General features: G+C 40.0%; 2 protein-coding genes across 4 annotated transcripts in view; both read left to right on the forward strand.

Annotated features, from left to right (window-relative positions):
* The window catches only part of LOC114596429 (E3 SUMO-protein ligase RanBP2), a 28,130-nt gene extending 20,959 nt beyond the window's left edge, over nt 1-7,171 (forward strand). Inside the window, exons 18-21 of the mRNA XM_077927800.1 lie at nt 567-702; nt 1,245-1,342; nt 1,589-6,392; nt 7,158-7,171. Coding sequence (XP_077783926.1) covers nt 567-702; nt 1,245-1,342; nt 1,589-6,392; nt 7,158-7,171 — 5,052 coding nt within the window. The remainder of the gene's footprint in view (nt 1-566; nt 703-1,244; nt 1,343-1,588; nt 6,393-7,157) is intronic.
* Nucleotides 6,257-17,545, forward strand: LOC144324885 (E3 SUMO-protein ligase RanBP2-like). Of its 3 annotated transcripts, XM_077927634.1 has the most exons (11): nt 6,261-6,392; nt 7,950-8,027; nt 10,392-10,562; nt 11,426-11,518; nt 12,376-12,575; nt 13,423-13,627; nt 14,124-14,222; nt 14,443-14,591; nt 14,924-15,197; nt 15,634-15,968; nt 17,001-17,545. In XM_077927634.1, the coding sequence occupies exons 2-11, from the start codon at nt 7,982-7,984 to the stop codon at nt 17,304-17,306; spliced, it is 1,878 nt and encodes a 625-aa protein (XP_077783760.1). In that variant the 5' UTR covers nt 6,261-6,392; nt 7,950-7,981; the 3' UTR covers nt 17,307-17,545. The 3 variants fall into 3 exon arrangements, with proteins under 3 accessions (XP_077783761.1, XP_077783762.1, XP_077783760.1); XM_077927635.1 differs by lacking the exon at nt 7,950-8,027 and having other exon boundaries at nt 6,257-6,392; XM_077927636.1 differs by lacking the exon at nt 7,950-8,027 and having other exon boundaries at nt 6,259-6,392; nt 10,389-10,562.
* Nucleotides 17,546-18,249: the final 704 nt, after the last annotated feature.

An 18,249-nucleotide genomic window follows, 5' to 3' on the forward strand; every position in this document is an offset into this window, starting at 1 on the left:
CATACCTTGGAAGTTGAACAGCTTAATTCCCGAATGTTTTGGCTCCCTAACGTAGCAAACCTAGAAGTGACTGTTCTGGTTTGCGAACTATTTTTAGAAGCCGAACGTCTGACGGGGCTTCAGCAGCTTCCGACTGGGTGCAGGAGCTTCCTGCAACCAATCAGAAGTCGTGCTTTGGTTTCTGAACGTTTTGGAAGTCGAATGGACTTCTGGAATGGATTCTGTTTGACTTCCAAGGTACAACTGCACTTTGATCCTTCACTTTCATCTTGAAGAAACAAGCAAAAGATAGAGGAAGATATAAAGAGGTTGGAGGGAACAATCTTTTATTGCCTGGATTGGTCACTTTCTGGCTCACTCTGAGTAACTGTTCTTAAATGCCTTCATGTTGGAAGTTCATAAAAAAAAAAAGAGAAATCCAAGGTTTCAATGTAGCCAGGACTTAATAAAAGCATATTCATCCCAAACTGTTTTAGATTCTTTTCCTCTTCAGTTCTGTAGATGCAAAAGAAACAGCATGGGGTTGGCACAAAAGTTTTTAAAGACCATGCTTGTCTTTTTGATAGAATGAGATGCAAGAGATGAAACTTAACAATTCTAATACAACCATGTCTCAGCGGTGGCCTGCCGAAAGCTATGCAGCAGATACCATGCCAGATGGCTATCAAGGCACACAGAGCTTTCATGGAGCACCGTTAACTGGTAACTACATGCGGAGGTGGAGAGTCCTAGAGAAATTTAAGTGCAGTTTCTGATGTGACGTCTGATTATAATTAAAAAGCATTGAAGGGATCACAAGCTGCCTTGAGGAGGATGTTATTAAAAAGATATAAAGTATTTTCATTTACTGGCTTCATAATCTTAAGGCTTTATTTAAAACTTACCATGAGTGCTGTGGGGAGGGTGCATTTTCACACTTTTTAAATTATTGCTTTTATTTGAGTTTGATAATGACCGTACATTTTTTAAAACTACACAAGAATACTCCACAAAAAAACGTGATATCCTTATACAAAGAAGTAAATCACTAAAGCTGTATCTTCACACTTGCATATAAAATGATGGAATACTAGAAGTGGGGGGAAACCTGAGTGTTTAGATGGTTATATGTGGGATTGTGTGTTGGATTATAAACCACCTTGAGGTGTCTTGTTTTTAAAGGCAGCGTATACATATTTAAGATAAAGATTTAGGGTTCTTGTCAATTTCAGGACTCTCACTGTTTTTATCTCTTGTGTGTCAAGTTGCTACAACAGGTCCATCTGTCTACTACAACCCATCACCAGCTTACAATTCCCAATATCTCCTACGGACAGCAGCCACAAACGTGACCCCCACAAAGGTAATTATTTGCTGTTTCTCTGATACAACACATAACTCGTAAAGAGATGGAAAACTGAGAACTGTGTTGCTTTCTGTTAAAGATTCAAAAGGCAGGTTTCTCGTCACATAGTGGGGTTGGGTAGGAGAGCAGGAACCAGCAGTTGTTTTTGAACGCAGTTTAAGCACTTATTGGAAATTTAAATTTATAACCTGTGTTCAATTACTAAGGCTTTAAAACTAAGTTTGATCATTTTTGTGTTTATAGGCTCCTGTCTATGCCATGAACAGGCTTACTCCTCAGCAGCACATATATACATATCAGCAGCCAATGCACACCCCTCCACTGCAGAACACTTCTGCTTGCATGTTTTCACAAGAAATGTATGGTACTCCCCTGCGCTTTGATTCTCCGGCAACCGGAATGTTGTCTCCCCGTGGCAATGAGGACTACTACAACTACAGCGTTCCACCGACAGCTACAAATCCGCCACTTCCCGAGCCAGGCTATTTTACAAAACCTTCTGCAGCACCCCCGGTCTCCCGGCCCGCCGAGTCAAAAGTGATAGAATTTGGGAAGCCTACCTTTGGGCAGCCTGTACCACCAGTAGAGGGAGCAAAACCTTCCTTGATAACTTCTGCTCAGTCGACGCAGCCAACCACTTTCAAATTTAATTCCAATTTCAAATCTAACGATGGAGATTTTACTTTTTCATCACCTCAGATTGCAGCACAGCCACACAGTACCCCCTATAGCAACAGCGACAGTCTTTTGGGCCTTCTGACATCCGACAAGCCTATCAAAGAGGACCGATACGCTGGACAAAAGCCGCTTACTGAATATCCCACTGGACAGCGAAACATCTTCAGTTTTGGTGGCAAGAATGCATCAGGCATTGCATTTACGGATAAAATGGTACAAAATCAACCCCGGCCCTCTGGTTTTAGTAAGGGTGATGTGTTCAGCTTTCCGGATCCTGGCAAGCCTGTATTTGGTACTCCACATTCAGATGTAGCAAACAGAAGTCACGAAACAGATGGAGGAAGTGTCCATGGTGGTGGTGAAGAAGAAGATGATGGCCCTCATTTCGAACCCGTTGTGCCACTACCTGACAAAATTGAAGTAAAAACAGGTGAAGAAGATGAAGAGGAGATGTTTTGCAATAGAGCAAAACTTTTCCGCTTTGATGCTGAACACAAAGAATGGAAAGAGAGAGGTGTTGGTAATGTGAAAATTCTGAGGCATAAAATAACTGGCAAAATCAGACTACTTATGAGACGGGAGCAAGTGCTGAAAATTTGTGCAAATCACTATATAAATCCTGATATGACTCTGAACCCAAATGCTGGATCAGACAAATCTTTTGTGTGGCATGCCTTGGACTATGCAGATGAATCGGCAAAACCTGAGCAACTTGCAATCAGGTTTAAAACTCCAGAGGAAGCGAAGCTTTTCAAGCGGAAATTTGAAGAGGCACAAAATATTTTGAGACTATCTGGATCAAGTGATAGTCAGCAGGCTTCTCAGGGTATTGTGTCATCAAGAGAAGCTACTGCTCAAGATGCAAAAGATTCTGGTAAATCTGACTCAGGACTCATGAGCTCTGGATTTAACTTCAAGAGTGGGACGTCATCTGTCAGTGGTAGCTATCAGGTTCCTGTTCCCGATGTGAGCAGTTCAGCTAAAAACACTAATGCCAAAAGTACTTTTACAATTGCATCCAGTGCAGCTACACCTGCATCCTTCTCTTTTGCTAAAGAAGGGTTGGGAGCAAATGCTACATACGGATTTGGTGAGCAGTTCATGTTAAAGAAAGATCAGTGGGAGTGCAACACATGCCTGGTTCGAAATAAAGCAACTGCACAGAGTTGTGTAGCGTGCCAGACTCCAAATCCAGCTAATCGGGAAGCGCAGGCTGTGCTTCCTCCGACAGAATCGACTGTACCTTTCAAACCCAACACTGAAGGTGCACACTCTACATTTGGACCAGTTCCTCCAAAAAAGGAAAACCAGTGGGAATGCAGGACCTGTCTTGTGAGAAACGAAGCCAGCGCATCCCATTGTATTAGCTGCAAGAATCCCAGCGGTACAAATTTACCAGTGTTTGGTTCCCAAACCGCATTCAAATTTGGTCATGCAGAGTCTCCAAAAGTGCCCCAAAGTGGTTTTGGGGCTGCTTTTCAGAAAAAGGAGGGCCAGTGGGATTGCAGCATATGCTTAGTAAGAAATGAAGGCTCTTCACGAACTTGTGCTGCTTGTCAGGCTGCAAACCCATCTAGCGATTCCCAAACCACATTCAAATTTGGTCATGCAGAGGCTCCAAAAGTGCCCCAAAGTGGTTTTGGGGCTGCTTTTCAGAAAAAGGAGGGCCAGTGGGATTGCAGCATATGCTTAGTAAGAAATGAAGGCTCTTCACGAACTTGTGCTGCTTGTCAGGCTGCAAACCCATCTAGCGATTCCCAAACCACATTCAAATTTGGTCATGTAGAGGCTCCAAAAGTGCCCCAAAGTGGTTTTGGGGCTGCTTTTCAGAAAAAGGAGGGCCAGTGGGATTGCAGCGTATGCTTAGTAAGAAATGAATGCTCTTCACGAACTTGTGCTGCTTGTCAGGCTGCAAACCCATCTAGCAATGCTCCAGCTTTACCAGCTAGTGATGCTCAACTGCCTGTGTTTGGCTTCAAAAGCAAGTTATCCGAACCCACTGGAGGACCACAGGGGACGGGTTTTAAAAGTGACATAACAGAGAAGGGTTTTAAATTTGGCCTTTCTACAGATCAAGGGAAGTCTTCTTCCTTCACATTTCAGGTTCCTGCTAGCAGTGAAACTAAGCCTATGAAAGGAGGGTTTAATTTTTCAATGCCTGTACCTCCAGGTGAATTTAAATTTGGTATACAAGAGCCTAGCAAAGATGTTGCAAACGACCAACAGAATAAAGAAAGTGGTACTGATGAAAAAGAGGAGGTGTCTGAGGAAGAAACTGCAATGAAATCTCATGATAGATCTAGCAAACAAAGTGGTGATTTGGTGTTTGGTCAACACAGCAGCACATTCACTTTTGCTGACCTTGCAAAAACAACTGCAGGTGAAGGATTTCAGTTCGGTCGGAAAGATCCAAATTTCAAGGGCTTTACAGGTGCAGGTGAAAAGCTATTTTCTTCTCAGGCTGCTAAATCTTCATTCAAAGGAAATACTTCTGCTGATCTTGAGAAGGAAGATGAGTCCTATAAAACAGAAGACAACGATGATATTCATTTTGACCCTGTTGTCCAGATGCCCGAGAAAGTCGAACTGGTGACTGGCGAAGAAGATGATATAGTGTTGTATTCCCAAAGAGTAAAACTGTTCAGGTTTGATGCAGAAACAAGCCAGTGGAAAGAACGTGGTGTGGGCAACTTGAAAATCCTTAAGAATGAAGTTAATGGTAAGCCACGAATCATCATGCGACGTGAGCAGGTATTTAAGGTTTGTGCAAACCACTGGATCACAACTACCATGAACTTGAAGCCCCTCTCTGGCTCAGACAAAGCATGGATGTGGTTAGCCAACGACTTCTCTGATGGTGATGCAAAGCTGGAGCAATTGGCAGCTAAATTCAAAAGTCCAGAGCAAGCTGAGGAATTTAAATTTAAATTCGAAGAATGTCAAAGGCTATTGCTGGATATACCACTCCAGACCCCACATAAACTAATAGATTCTGGGAAAACAGCTGAGCTGATACAAAAAGCAGAAGAAATGAAAAGTGGTTTGAAAGATCTCAAAACCTTCCTGACAGACGATAAAACTAAACTTGCGGATGAAGAGAGTAAAAGCTCTGCATCTGCTACAAAGGCCTCTGATTTGGTTATTAAGCCACACGCTGAAAGCACGGGGCCTACATTAGAGTGGGACAACTATGACTTGCGTGGGGAAGCACTGGATGATAGTACCGACAGCTCTGTGTATGCTTTGCCTCGGGCCAGTAGCCCTGTGAGGAAAAATCTATTTAGGTTTGGAGAGTCCACCACAGGGTTTAACTTCAGCTTCAAATCTGCATTAAGTCCCTCTAAGTCTCCTTCCAAACAGAACCAAAGTAGGACTTCTGTAGGCACAGATGAGGAATCTGACGTTACACAAGAAGATGAAAGAGATGGTCAATATTTTGAACCAGTAGTACCTTTACCTGACCTTGTAGAAATAACCAGTGGTGAAGAAAATGAGCAGGTTGTCTTCAGCCATCGTGCTAAACTTTATAGATATGATAAAGATGCTAATCAGTGGAAGGAGAGAGGTATTGGAGACATAAAGATCTTGCAAAACTATGACACTAAACAAGTTCGTGTAGTCATGCGAAGGGACCAGGTATTAAAGCTTTGTGCCAATCACAGAATAACCTCAGATATGAACATCCAGCCAATGAAAGGCACAGAGCGAGCCTGGGTATGGACCGCATGTGACTTTGCTGAAGGGGAACGGAAAGTAGAGCACTTGGCTGTGCGATTTAAGCTGCAAGATGTTGCTGACTCGTTTAAGCAGATATTTGAGGAAGCAAAACATGCTCAAGAAAAAGACACCTTAATCACACCACTCTCTTCGCGGGCAAATACTCCGAAGGAATCGCCATGTGGAAAGATTGCTGTTGCAGTACTTGAAGAAACCACCAGGGAGAGAACTGATTTAAAGCAGGATGAAGAAACAGTTACACAAACTGCAGAGACTTCACCAACGGCGGGCACTTCTGAGACGCCAACGAAAGCAGTGGTTTCGCCACCCAAATTTGTCTTTGGCTCAGAATCTGTCAAAAGTATTTTTAGCAATGAAAAATCAAAGCCTTTCACATTTGGAAACACATCAGCAACGGGATCTCTCTTTGGCTTCAGCTTTAACGCTTCTCCCAAGAGCAAAAGCGATAGCTCAGTGTGTCATAGCACAAAACAGCGAGAACCAGATGGCACATATGATGCCTGCAAAGGTGCTGAGCATCAGGAAAGTGATGCTACTGTTTGGAAACACTCTGATGGCAAAGGAGAAAGTCAAGTGGCTACCTCCAAGGCAGAAGGACTTCCTAATTTTTCATTTAAAACACTAGAAAAAGGTGAGCATTTACATAATTTTTACTTAACAAATTCAAGTTGTTATAAATGTACTTAGGTTTCACCTTGTCCATCTTCATGAGTTTAAGTTACCTACTGATGCATAGTTTTAAAATCTATAACGCTTAACCCTAGGTAAGAAGAAAAAATGATACTGAAAAATCTTTAAACGAATGTATCCTGGGTTATCATAAACGTTCTTGAGGAAGATTTTTAAAAAATCTGGTATGCAGGACCCAAGCTATTTAGCACTTTAGAGATCAAAAGTATCTCTTTGAATTACAGATAAATACATAACTGGTAGGTAGCACAGTTGCTGAGGAGTTGTTCTAAGTTCTGACTTTGCCCATTCAGAAGTGGGCAACAGCACACTGCAGTTCAACTAGCAGGCCCATGCAGGCCAAGTTGCAGGAGGCTGCCAAAATGTCGTGGAGGATGAAAATTTGAGGGGAACTTGGATCAGAATAAATATTTGGCACTAATAGGTCAATAAAAGGAAAACATGGTTCATGTTTTGTTTTCTTCTCTTTAAAACTTTGAAATGTAAAATCTTGAGTTAGAAGAGAATCTTAGCAGTTATTTGCCAGATTGACTCCCCATGTTCAGAGATTGTATTTCTGAATGCCAGTTGTCGTAATAGAGTGAGGGAAATTCTTGCCTTCGTGTCCTGCTTGTGTTTCTTAGAAAATGGTTGGCCACTTTGAAAAATGGGGTAATGAACCTTTGTTCTAATCCAGCAGGGTTTTGTTTTTTTGTTTTGTTTTTAGGTATCTTGCATTGAACGCCTAGCCATGTCAGCTAAGAAGTAGGCTCTACAGTTGTACCTCGGGTTACAAACACCTCGGGTTACAAACACTTCGGGTTACAGACTCCGCTAACCCAGAAGTAGTACCTCGGGTTACAAACTTTGCCGCAGGATGAGAACAGAAATCGTGCACCGGCAGCAGCGGGAGTCCCCTTTAGCTAAAGTGGTACCTCAGGTTAAGAACGGTTTTGGGTTAAGAATGGACCTCCAGAACAAATTTAAGTTCATAACCCGAGGTACCACTGTATTGAAACCAATAGGCTTACTCCCAAAAGAGTAGGATTAGGATTGCAACATTACTTCCTGTACTGATAAAATTGTTTTGCTAGTTGAAAGCTAACGTCTTAATTGTTGCAGCTAGAAAGATCACTGTTCCAGATTACATTACAGTGGTACCTCGGGTTAAGTACTTAATTCGTTCCAGAGGTCCATTCTTAACCTGAAACTGTTCTTAACCTGAAGCACCACTTTAGCTAATGGGGCCTCCTGCTGCTGCCGCGCCGCCGGAGCACGATTTCTGTTCTCATCCTGAAGCAAAGTTCTTAACCTGAAGCACTATTTCTGGGTTAGCGGAGTCTAACCTGAAGCGTATGTAACCTGAAGCGTATGTAACCCGAGGTACCACTGTAGTATAAATTATGTAGAATCATAGACAAGTCTATGTGTCTGTGACTGTGTGTGTGTGTTTGGCAGCGCCCCTTGACCCTTTAATGAAGTTAATTAAATACTTAAATCCACACACTTTATTTTCTAGGATTTAATTTTAGCCTTTTTAAATCTAACCCAATGGCCTTTTGGACCAGCGCATCTCCCCCTCAACCCAATAGTAAAGGTATTTACATACTGCACTGAATGTTGTGTTGTATCACTTTTGGTAAGACACTGACAGCTCCCCAACTTTAGCAGGCTATTGGCTAATGGAATTATGGAAAAATTAACATGCATGTTAAAATAGAATAGTAATGACTGAATTTGCTTTACAGCTGTTGTGGTAAGAGACTGGTTATTGAATCCTTGGGTGTGATTGCCTGATTCCTATGTTGTCTGAGTGCCCAACTATTGACTTTTTAAAATTTTGCTTGTAGGCAAGGACAAAAGGATAGACATGGAATAAGTATGTTTCAGGTGTCCATATTGTCCCCCAGTCTCGATATTAGGATTTTTGTTCTTGAACCATCCTACAGAGCAAAATATTTTCCTTCTTGGAAGGGGGAGGTTCATGGAACGTTTTCTGAACTACTCTCCAGCCTCATATTTTTTTCCTTTTGTTTCACTTCATAATCAGCGTCCCTCCATCTGATTAGTTTTTTAAAATGTTTTAAAAGAACCTAGGAACATCTTGGGGAAAGACCATTTTTCATTAAGAGAAAATGGCTGCAGATGTTGGCTTCTATCTAGAGAAGTTTTCCCACTAGTGCAAGGGCTTCTGCATGTGCCATGGGACTTTCACACTTCCTCTTCCTCCCATGCACCCATCCCCTAACCCTCTGAAGCAGATTGGAAGAGGTGCATAAGGAAATGAGAAATTCCAAGGCTTGTGTTTTACTAAAGCTGAACCTAACACAACTATCTGTGGTGGTGGTTTTTCTAAATTGTGCATTCTGAAGGAGACTAGAAGTCTGGAACATTTAATTTTAACTGTTTAGGATATGGCTTGCATTCTTGTGTGAGACAGTGCACACTGATAATAAGCATGCATGAAAATGTTTTGTGTACTTGGCATGTATTCTTTTAATATGTATTTGTCAATTGACATACAGACTTTGCCTTGGAGATGATTGTCTGAGCTTCAACATAGCTTCAGAAATAGTTTTTTTAGTCAAATAGTAAGGTGTTATAGGATGACGCTTTTGAGGAGCAGTTTAACCATTGTGGTGTTGGCGCTTAAAGGAATACAATTCTTTTTAAGTGGTCTGAAACTATTTGATTTTGTTGCATCTGTACTTCATACTTAGATCTACCCATTTGTGACTTTAATAATTGATTCCTACTTCTGGGAATCTGGAAATTCCTACTTCTGGGACTGATATTTGCTTTTCTTTATGAAACCACATGAGTAGGTTTTATGTTCTGATCACATTCTAAGTGTTATACAGGGCTAACTGCTGTATTGAGATAGATTTAGCAAACGGTGATCAGCTAGACAAAATCAGATTGCTTCTGATTTTGAACGCCTCATGTTGAAACACCTGAACACCTCATGATGAAAAGAATAGTGGCAAATTGCTAGGACTTAGTGAGCTCTTTCTACTCTGCTTCTTTTCCAGTACTGTGTAAGCAGAATAGTTAACTCGGTATTGATGAACCTATTTAAAAATACACTTTGGAAAGAGAACTTCAGCACAACAAAAGTAATCCTAACAATGATAAACGAAATAGCTGAAGCCATTATTATGGCTAAATAAAAATTGATGGCAGTGGTATACAGTGTTACTATTGATGCTTGCTATCTAGTCATCTACCTTGTGCAGTAAACATTTGTGTCTCATTCAGTGAGAAGAACTTAATGCCATGTGCTCAACTCTCACTGAAATCACGTTTTAGCTTTGTCAAAATCTTGTGATTCAACGTCCGAGTTTGGGGCCATGCACACTTGCCAAGCTCCTGCTTGATATATATAATTTGAATAATTTGAAAGAGCCTGACTTTATTGTTATAACAACTGTAAAATTGAATTCTCAGCTTCCAAATGAATAAAATCAGATATGTTTCACAGCCTTTCAATTTATTCCCACCTTAACAAAAGATACATTCATATTTTAATACATCAATAAAGCCCAACCTAAATCAGGTCTAAGATAAAATGGAATTAAAGTGCTATCCAAAGTATATTTTCTTCTGCTTTACAAGTTTTTAACTTAAAATATTTCTATGCCATTTCACTGAACTTCCCAGAAGTATCTTTTTTCTAAACACAATACATGCACAGTGTAAGTTCTACTTAAAAGACAATAGATGGATGGAAGATTTGTTGTGTCTGGAAGCAGCTGTCTTAGGAGAAGCATGGCATGAGTTTGGCTTGATGGAAAGGCAACCCATCTCATAGTGGCTAAACTCTTCTTCTTATTGGTTTGACTTTAAATCTTGCTTGTTTTCTGGTTGAAAGTATTTCTTGCCTGCTTTGTGAATGTGTTAGTATTCAAGTGCAGCTGCTGCTTGCAGACTTGCTCAGACAATTCACTTCTTTTCCCAGCAGTTGAGATTAAGAAGGAGCCAGATGATACTGCCACTTCAGACGATGTTTTGATTGTCTATGAGTTAATGCCCACGCCTGAGCAAAGAGCTCTTGCAGACTCCCTTAAGTTACCTCCAACATTCTTCTGCTACCAGAATGAACCTGGGTATCTGAGTGAAGATGATGATGATGGTAAGAAGCATTCCTTGAAAATTCTTCTTCTTTAAGTTACAGAATACTATTAAGGAATGAAGGAAGCATTGGTCCAGTCCAGAAGAACATCATTTCTGGAAATGTATTTGTCTTTATGAATGAAGGGCAGTTGGGGGTGGTATCACATGCACAGTGCAGTAGATCATTTCTCAGGGATCACAAAGCTTCCTGTTTCTGGCCCTAGTCAGTCATATAGAACAGGATGAAACTTAATAGCCCTCTTCAGCTAAACAGCACTGACTTCTCCCTGCATCAGCTGATGCAATGGGAGATCAGTCCAGCTTTATTTGGATGCACATGAAAGCCCCCTGTGCACTCTAATGTGGTGCTGTTTAGCTGAACTTCAAAGTCCTGGTGTCAGGACTTCAAAATACCTTGCAGGCTTTTTTTGCTGCTAAAAAAAAGGAAGGCGAAAACGTTGCTTTCAGCAATGTGTTGCTGCCTGCAAAGTGCTTTGATGCCCCAACACCTGATGTCATTTGTGACCTGCAAGACAGATCCTGATATGAATTTGGCTTGTGGAGCCAGAAAGGTTCCCCACCCTATTCTGTGGTACTCCCTCACTTGGGACACTTGCCTGGCGCTCAGTTTATCAAAATATTCATACCAGGCAAATATACTCAGTATACTCATACCAGGCAAAAACCCAGGTATTTTCAAGCTCCATAGTTGTCTTAAGTGCTGCATTGTACTGTTTAAGCTATTTTGCATCTTTTGCATTTTGTCCATGCTTAAGGTTGTTACTCCCTTTAAAGTATAGCAGGGCATACAAACCCAAATACTTGCTAGCTAGTGGCATAACAGATATGCAGTGTGAACAAACTTTCATTTTCATATTTCAGATGAGGACTATGAAACAGCCGTGAAGAAGCTCAATGGAAAGTTGTATCCTGATAAACCTAAAAAACATGCACAACTGAAAGAAACTGATACAAGTAAATTTTCTTGGGAAGAAGATTGTAACTTAGCAAGCACAGGGCTATAATTTTGAATTTGGGGGGAATGAAAATACATTCTGACTCGCAATTGTTTGCCATGCCATTTATTATATGGTTCCATAACTTGAAAAACAGCATAAAAGAATGGGGAACTGTGTAGGGAAATGATAATTTCAAGTTTGTAATGAATTTGCTTGCTATAATGAGATAAAAGCTGAAATAATTAAAGTGTTCCCTGTAGTACTAAACACTATTAGAAGAAGAATAGATTTAATAAGAATGTGTTACAATCCCATGCATATGGGGTGAAATCCCCTCAAATGCACTTTGAGATACCTTGCTAGAAACCTGGCCATTTTAGCTTCAGTTTTACCATTAATGGCTGAGAAAACAAGTGAAAATACCAAGTGGTGGTATAATGAGAAATTTATTACAGCAAAATGTTGAGATTTCTAAAGATGCAGAAATCAGCAGAGCTCCTCTGCTCCTTCTCTTTTACTAAAACCTAGATTCAGGTAGGTATCAGGTAGGTGTTGGTCTGACGCAGTCAAAATAAAAAATTTAAAAAATGTCCAGTAGCACCTTAGAGACCAACTAAGTTTGTTCTGGGTATAAGCTTTCATGTGCATGCACACACTTCCTCAGACACCAATCTGAAGAAGTCTGCATGCACATGAAAGCTTATACCCAGAACAAACTTAGTTGGTCTCTAAGGTGCTACTGGACAATTTTTTACTAAAACCTCTTATCCCTAGGCTTCATTATTTGAGATTTTAAGTTTAACATTGGAGTATTTTGAGGTTTTACTTTATTCTAGTTTTTCTCAATAAAATCTTAAAATATTCTCTGTTTAGCTGTTGAAGGAGAAAATGAAGCAGAATGTGGGAGCGAGTGTGTTCTTGTGTGGGAGAAGAAACCAACTCCTGAAGAAAAGGCTAAAGCAGAAACTCTGAAGCTTCCTCCAACCTTTCTGTGTGGTATTGGCAGTGACACTGATGAAGACAACAACTTAGAAGACTTTCAAACAGAACTTAGAAAAGTCCAAGAAACGAATGTAAGTAACAAAAGAATTGGACTTTTAAGCACCAATTCAGCTGGACTTGCTATGATCCAAACGTGTGATTCTTGAAAATTGGCATAACAGGAAGACTTCCTTCTTCCTGACATGCGATATTTCTAAGTGCAGAGATGCTATTCCTTTTTGTTTGTTATTGGAGCTGAGAGTAGGGTGGGGTATATTCCACATTGCCTGCACCCTAGTGCCATTTTGTTACTAGAAGTTCATGGAAGAGATCTAGAACACAATATACATCAGGAAGCTTAGCTTGGTCAGAATCGAGTATACACTTCCAGAGTTAACGCTAAATACATTACTTCTGGTAAATGAGCCACCATAGCTGCTAGAGGGCCATGAAAATTTGTGTCCTGGGCTTTTTAGACTCTTCTACCCATGTACTATCTGAAACCATAGCGGTGCATTGGTTGCCAGATGTGAAATAGATTGGCATTATTTTCAGCTCTCCTACCCCACTACAGATTCGTTGGACAACTTTAGCTTCATAAATTTTGGGGGCTGAGATATTCTGTCTACCTCCTTTATTCCAATAGGATCTTTATAAGAGACTTCATGGACAGTGAGTTGGATAATATAGACTTCTGGTTCCTTTTAATTCCCAATTCTAAAACAAGCATTTGATAGTATGCTGTGAAACCATTTTGAAAGTGCAGAGGTGCTTGGCAGTTTTAGTTTCCTCCACTTTCCCTGCCAGGAAGATACCTGTTCTAGAGATCAGCTAGTTCTGTTTTCAGATACTATCCAGTACTTTACATATGCAGTTACATAAAGAGCCTATGAAGACTTGGCACCAGTTTAAAAAATAACTCAGTTCGTTTCTTTTCAGGAAGCTCAAGTAGAAGAAGTAACCAGTTCAACTGATGATGTGTGCTCCATTAAGGCGGAACAGCCAGCTGAAGCAGTCAGTAGAGCTGAAGAACCAGATTCTACCACTGAACCTGTATACACTATACAGACGTTATTAGCAGCAGATGACAAACCTGTTGACTTGTCAACAAAAAAAGAAAGCGATGCCAGTTCTACAAGCCAAGGTATACACATTTGATGTGTGAAAGACACATATACTAGGGAAACGTAACTTTCCAAAATCTAATAATGCATACAGAGAATCGTCAGCTAATTAAAACTTCTATTTCTCTGGATATGTATTTTAAGTACACTTAATTAGAATTTGATAGTTAAACCCAATATCGATCGTTTTATTGTTCATGTAGGGAATTATGCAGAAATTCTGGTTTAATATGCTGGCTGTTTGCCGTAATAAACATTCACTGACTGACTGATTGTATAGAATACAAAGGGTTGAGAGTTTAACAGAAAGGGGCCTTGACTAGTGGGCAACACTCATTGTATCTCCAGTGGACTGACTAATGCCTTGCTAGTGTCCTTTCAGAGGTTACACCAGATTTGTTCACTTTCTCCTACCTGAGCTTATGTCTGGAGCTTTGATAGTGGGGGAATATGACCTATTATGCAATGTAAAATGGACCACAGAATGATATGAACACTTTCCCTCCCTTTATATAGAAAGCAAACCTTTCTCATTTACCCTTGGCAACATACCTGGCTTGTCATTTGCTGATCTGGCTTCAAATAATTCTGGAGATTTTGCTTTTGGTTCTAAAGGTAAGATGCACATATTGTCTAATTTCTAGTCTGTGACCGTAATAAATCCATTCATTCATTCACATATTATCTACTTAACTCTCTTAGCAGCAAGCAGTTTCTATAAATAGTTATTACTGTATGTGTGAAATCACATTGGGTTTTTTGTGGGGGTTGGATAAGAAAATGTAATCTCAGAAATATTCTTCTATAGTATTAAGATTCTGTCTTCCCATCTAAGCAGACAAAAACTTCAAGTGGGCAAATACAGGAGCAACTGTGTTTGGTGGACAAGTGGCCACTAAAGGTGACAATGAAGATGATGGAAGTGATGAAGAAGTTGTACATAGTGACGATATTCATTTTGAACCAATTGTATCACTACCTGAGGTAAGATATGAATCTGTTAAATAAAATAAGAGTTGGTTCTTTCCTCTAACACATGTGAGGACAGTGATCTGCACAATTTCTCTTGTGTGCAAAATAGGGCTGTTGTTTTTACTTACTCTAAAATGGAAGAAATATGCAGGTCTTTTTTAAAAAAAAAAAAAAAGCTCTCATAATTCAATAATATACTACTTTAAGAATGTGATCCTTTGCACACTAGCCTGAGATTAAGCCCCACTGTACACAGTGGAATTTACTCCTTCGTAAACATGCATAGAATTTATAATAACTCAGGAGCGGTGATCTGAGTAAATATGACTACTTATCCCTGCTAGGTTGAGGTGAAGTCAGGAGAAGAAGATGAAGAAATTCTCTTCAAAGAGAGGGCAAAACTCTACAGATGGGACAGAGACGTCAGTCAGTGGAAAGAACGTGGTGTGGGAGAAATAAAGATCCTCTACCATACACAGAATAAATGGTATAGAATCTTAATGAGAAGGGACCAAGTTTTCAAAGTCTGTGCAAATCATATGATTACAAAAATGATGGATCTAAAGCCCTTGAATACTTCAAACAATGCTATGGTTTGGACTGCAACAGATTATGCCGGTGAGTATTTGTAAAGATATTCTATAACTTTATTTCCCTTCCATTATACATGACATATTCCCTTCCTAACCCTTTGTGGTTGTGCTGGTTCCCATAATGCTGCAAGGAGTGGGACTTCACCAAGTAGCTTGCCCCTGATAATGGATGCTCCATTGGACCCTTTCCCTGGCTGCGGCAGAAAGCAGGCATTAGCGTGAAGGTTTCCACAGAATCTGGAACCTTTCTGCATACAGCAAGTAAATGAAGAACCCCCTCAGTACAGATCCTTGCACAAATGTTGGGAGAAGGGCTGAATGAAGTTTGCTATGTCTGGGGCAGGGCTGCTCAGCACAACCTCACTCCTAGCTTCCATGTTGCTGTACACAGGATCAAATGTTGAAAGAAGGCTGCATTCTGATCATTACATCATAAATAACACTTGCAATCTTAATTTCAGATGGTGAAGCTAAGATAGAACAGCTTGCTGTCAGATTTAAAAGCCAAGAGCTGGCTGATTCCTTCAAGAGGAAATTTGAAGAATGTCAACAAAGCTTGTCAGAGTTACAGAAGGGTCATGTTTCTCTGGCAGCAGAATTGTCAAAGGAATCTAACCCTATAGTATATCTCGAAGTTTCAGCTGATGACGAACCTCTAGGCCATGTAACCATAGAATTGTTTTCAAATATTGTTCCGCGAACTGCTGAGAACTTCAGGGCATTATGCACAGGAGAAAAAGGATTTGGATTCCGAAATTCCATATTTCATAGAATAATTCCAGATTTTGTCTGTCAAGTAAGTGAAAATCCTAAGACTGAACATACATTTCATACTACACATTGATTAACAGGAATATATTTTAAGGCTCAGTAGAAAAGTTCTAGTTTGCAAGCAAATTAGTAGAAACATGAAACATGATATGAGCTTTTCATATCATGAAAGTCTGGAAGTTAATCTGGGGCCTTGTTTCTCAATTTATATTCCATTACTTCTGTAGTTTCTCTAGTGCCAAATTAGCTTCTCATTCTCTTATCTACTTCAGTTGTATCCAATAGATGTACACCTACACAGAGAATGTAAATGGATACTAAGGGCCAATCCCTTAAACCCTGGGGTGGCAAATGTTTTGCCCAGCGAGCTAGGCTAAATGTGGGGATCATATTTGACATGTAGACAGAGCTGCACTTCTGTCAAACACCTAATGTCACAATGACATCAGCTTTCCTGTTTTGCTTGTGGGGTGTTCAGATGCCCCTTTGAAAGCAAAACACCTTTTTGACTGAGTTAGGTGGGCACTGCAGGTCAAATTGGGAGCTCTGGCAGGACCAGTTAGGCCCCACAGTCTGGGGGTACCCCACCCCTGCCTTAGAACAATCAGAATACATTTCTAGGCTCTTCCCCTTCATTAATTCTGATCAGTGACAGCATGAAGGAACAAGTGTATTTATGCTAGCCTCTGAAGCTAGTGGGACATAACACCTTACAGTCTTATATATGAAAATGAAAGGCAAATGTAAGTGAAAACCATGACTGCATTCAAACCTGACAAACCCTGGTTTGTTATTAACGTGTGTGAGTGGTGGTGAGCTTTGGGCTCAAATGACATCTACCTGAGACTTGCTGCTGCTTGTGTACATAATATAATGACTCACCATGGTTTGCTGCAATAGCTGAGCACAGGAGCTGAATGAAACCACTATTGATTTAACAGTGAGAACACCAGATGGGACACCACATTGTGCTGGTAAAATGTATTTCTACACACATTTCAGATGTTTCAACGTGTACTATAACCAAGTGAATTTTCTCTATTTGTTTACATTCTAGGGAGGTGATATCACTAGACAAGATGGTACAGGTGGCCAGTCCATTTATGGAGAAGCATTTGAGGATGAAAACTTTGAAATAAAACACACTGGCCCTGGCTTATTGTCGATGGCAAATCGTGGCAGAGACACCAATAATTCCCAATTCTTTATCACTCTCAAAAAAGCAGAGCACTTGGACTTTAAACATGTTGTTTTTGGGTTTGTAAAGGATGGGATGGATGTCGTGAAAAAAATAGAATCTTTTGGCTCACCTAAAGGAGTAGTGTCAAAAAGAATTTCGATTACAGATTGTGGTCAAATATAAAATCATTGCTATTACCTGTATGTGGATTAAAATAAATGTTCAGATTTAGACAAAATTATGTTCAGCTTCTTTTAAAATGAACATTTCTGATGTATAAATGTAAAGTTACAGCTTATAGCTGAGTCCTTTTTTAGTGTTTAAATTGACTGCATGTTGTGAAATAAAAGTTCAAACACTGGTAAATTTTAGGTGTATTTTTGTTTCATCCCCATTTTTGTATTAAATGATTTAAAATTAAATACGACTCTGAAGTTCTATTACTCTTATTTGTGCAATTTCCCAGTTTAACTGAATGGTTTAAATAAAATTACAAACTAGTGTGTGGTTACTACTTTCCTCTCTTGACTTCCTTGAACAACAGACAACCCCAAAACATTTATGTTGACTTGCCTGCCTGCATGTGTAAATTTAAGTGTGTGGCTTTGGGCAGTCTGCAGTGGTTCATTCACATGAGCCATAATTGTGTATTAGTGAACAAATCATAGAATTGGAATCTGCTGATCTCTATTCAGTACTTTTGGACACCATTTATTTAGTTATTTATTTTATTACCTATGTCATAAAATTTATACACCACTTGATTGTAACAAAACAAAACCCCAAAGCGGTTTACAAAAGGATAAAATAAAATTGAAAAATAATTGCAACCATACTTTAAAACAGATTAAAATTGTCTCAACTTTCTAGCATCTAGATAAGCTTGTCTAATCAATGTATTAAAGGTAAAGGGACCCCTGACTGTTAGGTCCAGTTGTGACCTACTCTGGGGTTGTAGCGCTCATCTCACTTTATTGGCCGAGGGAGCCGGTGTACAGCTTCCGGGTCATGTGGCCAGCATGACTAAGCCGCTTCTGGCGAACCAGAGCAGCGCACGGAAACGGAGCGGTACCTATTTATCTACTTGAACTTCGACGTGCTTTTGAACTGCTAGGTTGGCAAGAGC

Source organism: Podarcis muralis, chromosome 4 (assembly GCF_964188315.1).
Source record: "Podarcis muralis chromosome 4, rPodMur119.hap1.1, whole genome shotgun sequence".
Taxonomy (NCBI): Eukaryota; Metazoa; Chordata; class Lepidosauria; order Squamata; family Lacertidae; genus Podarcis; species Podarcis muralis.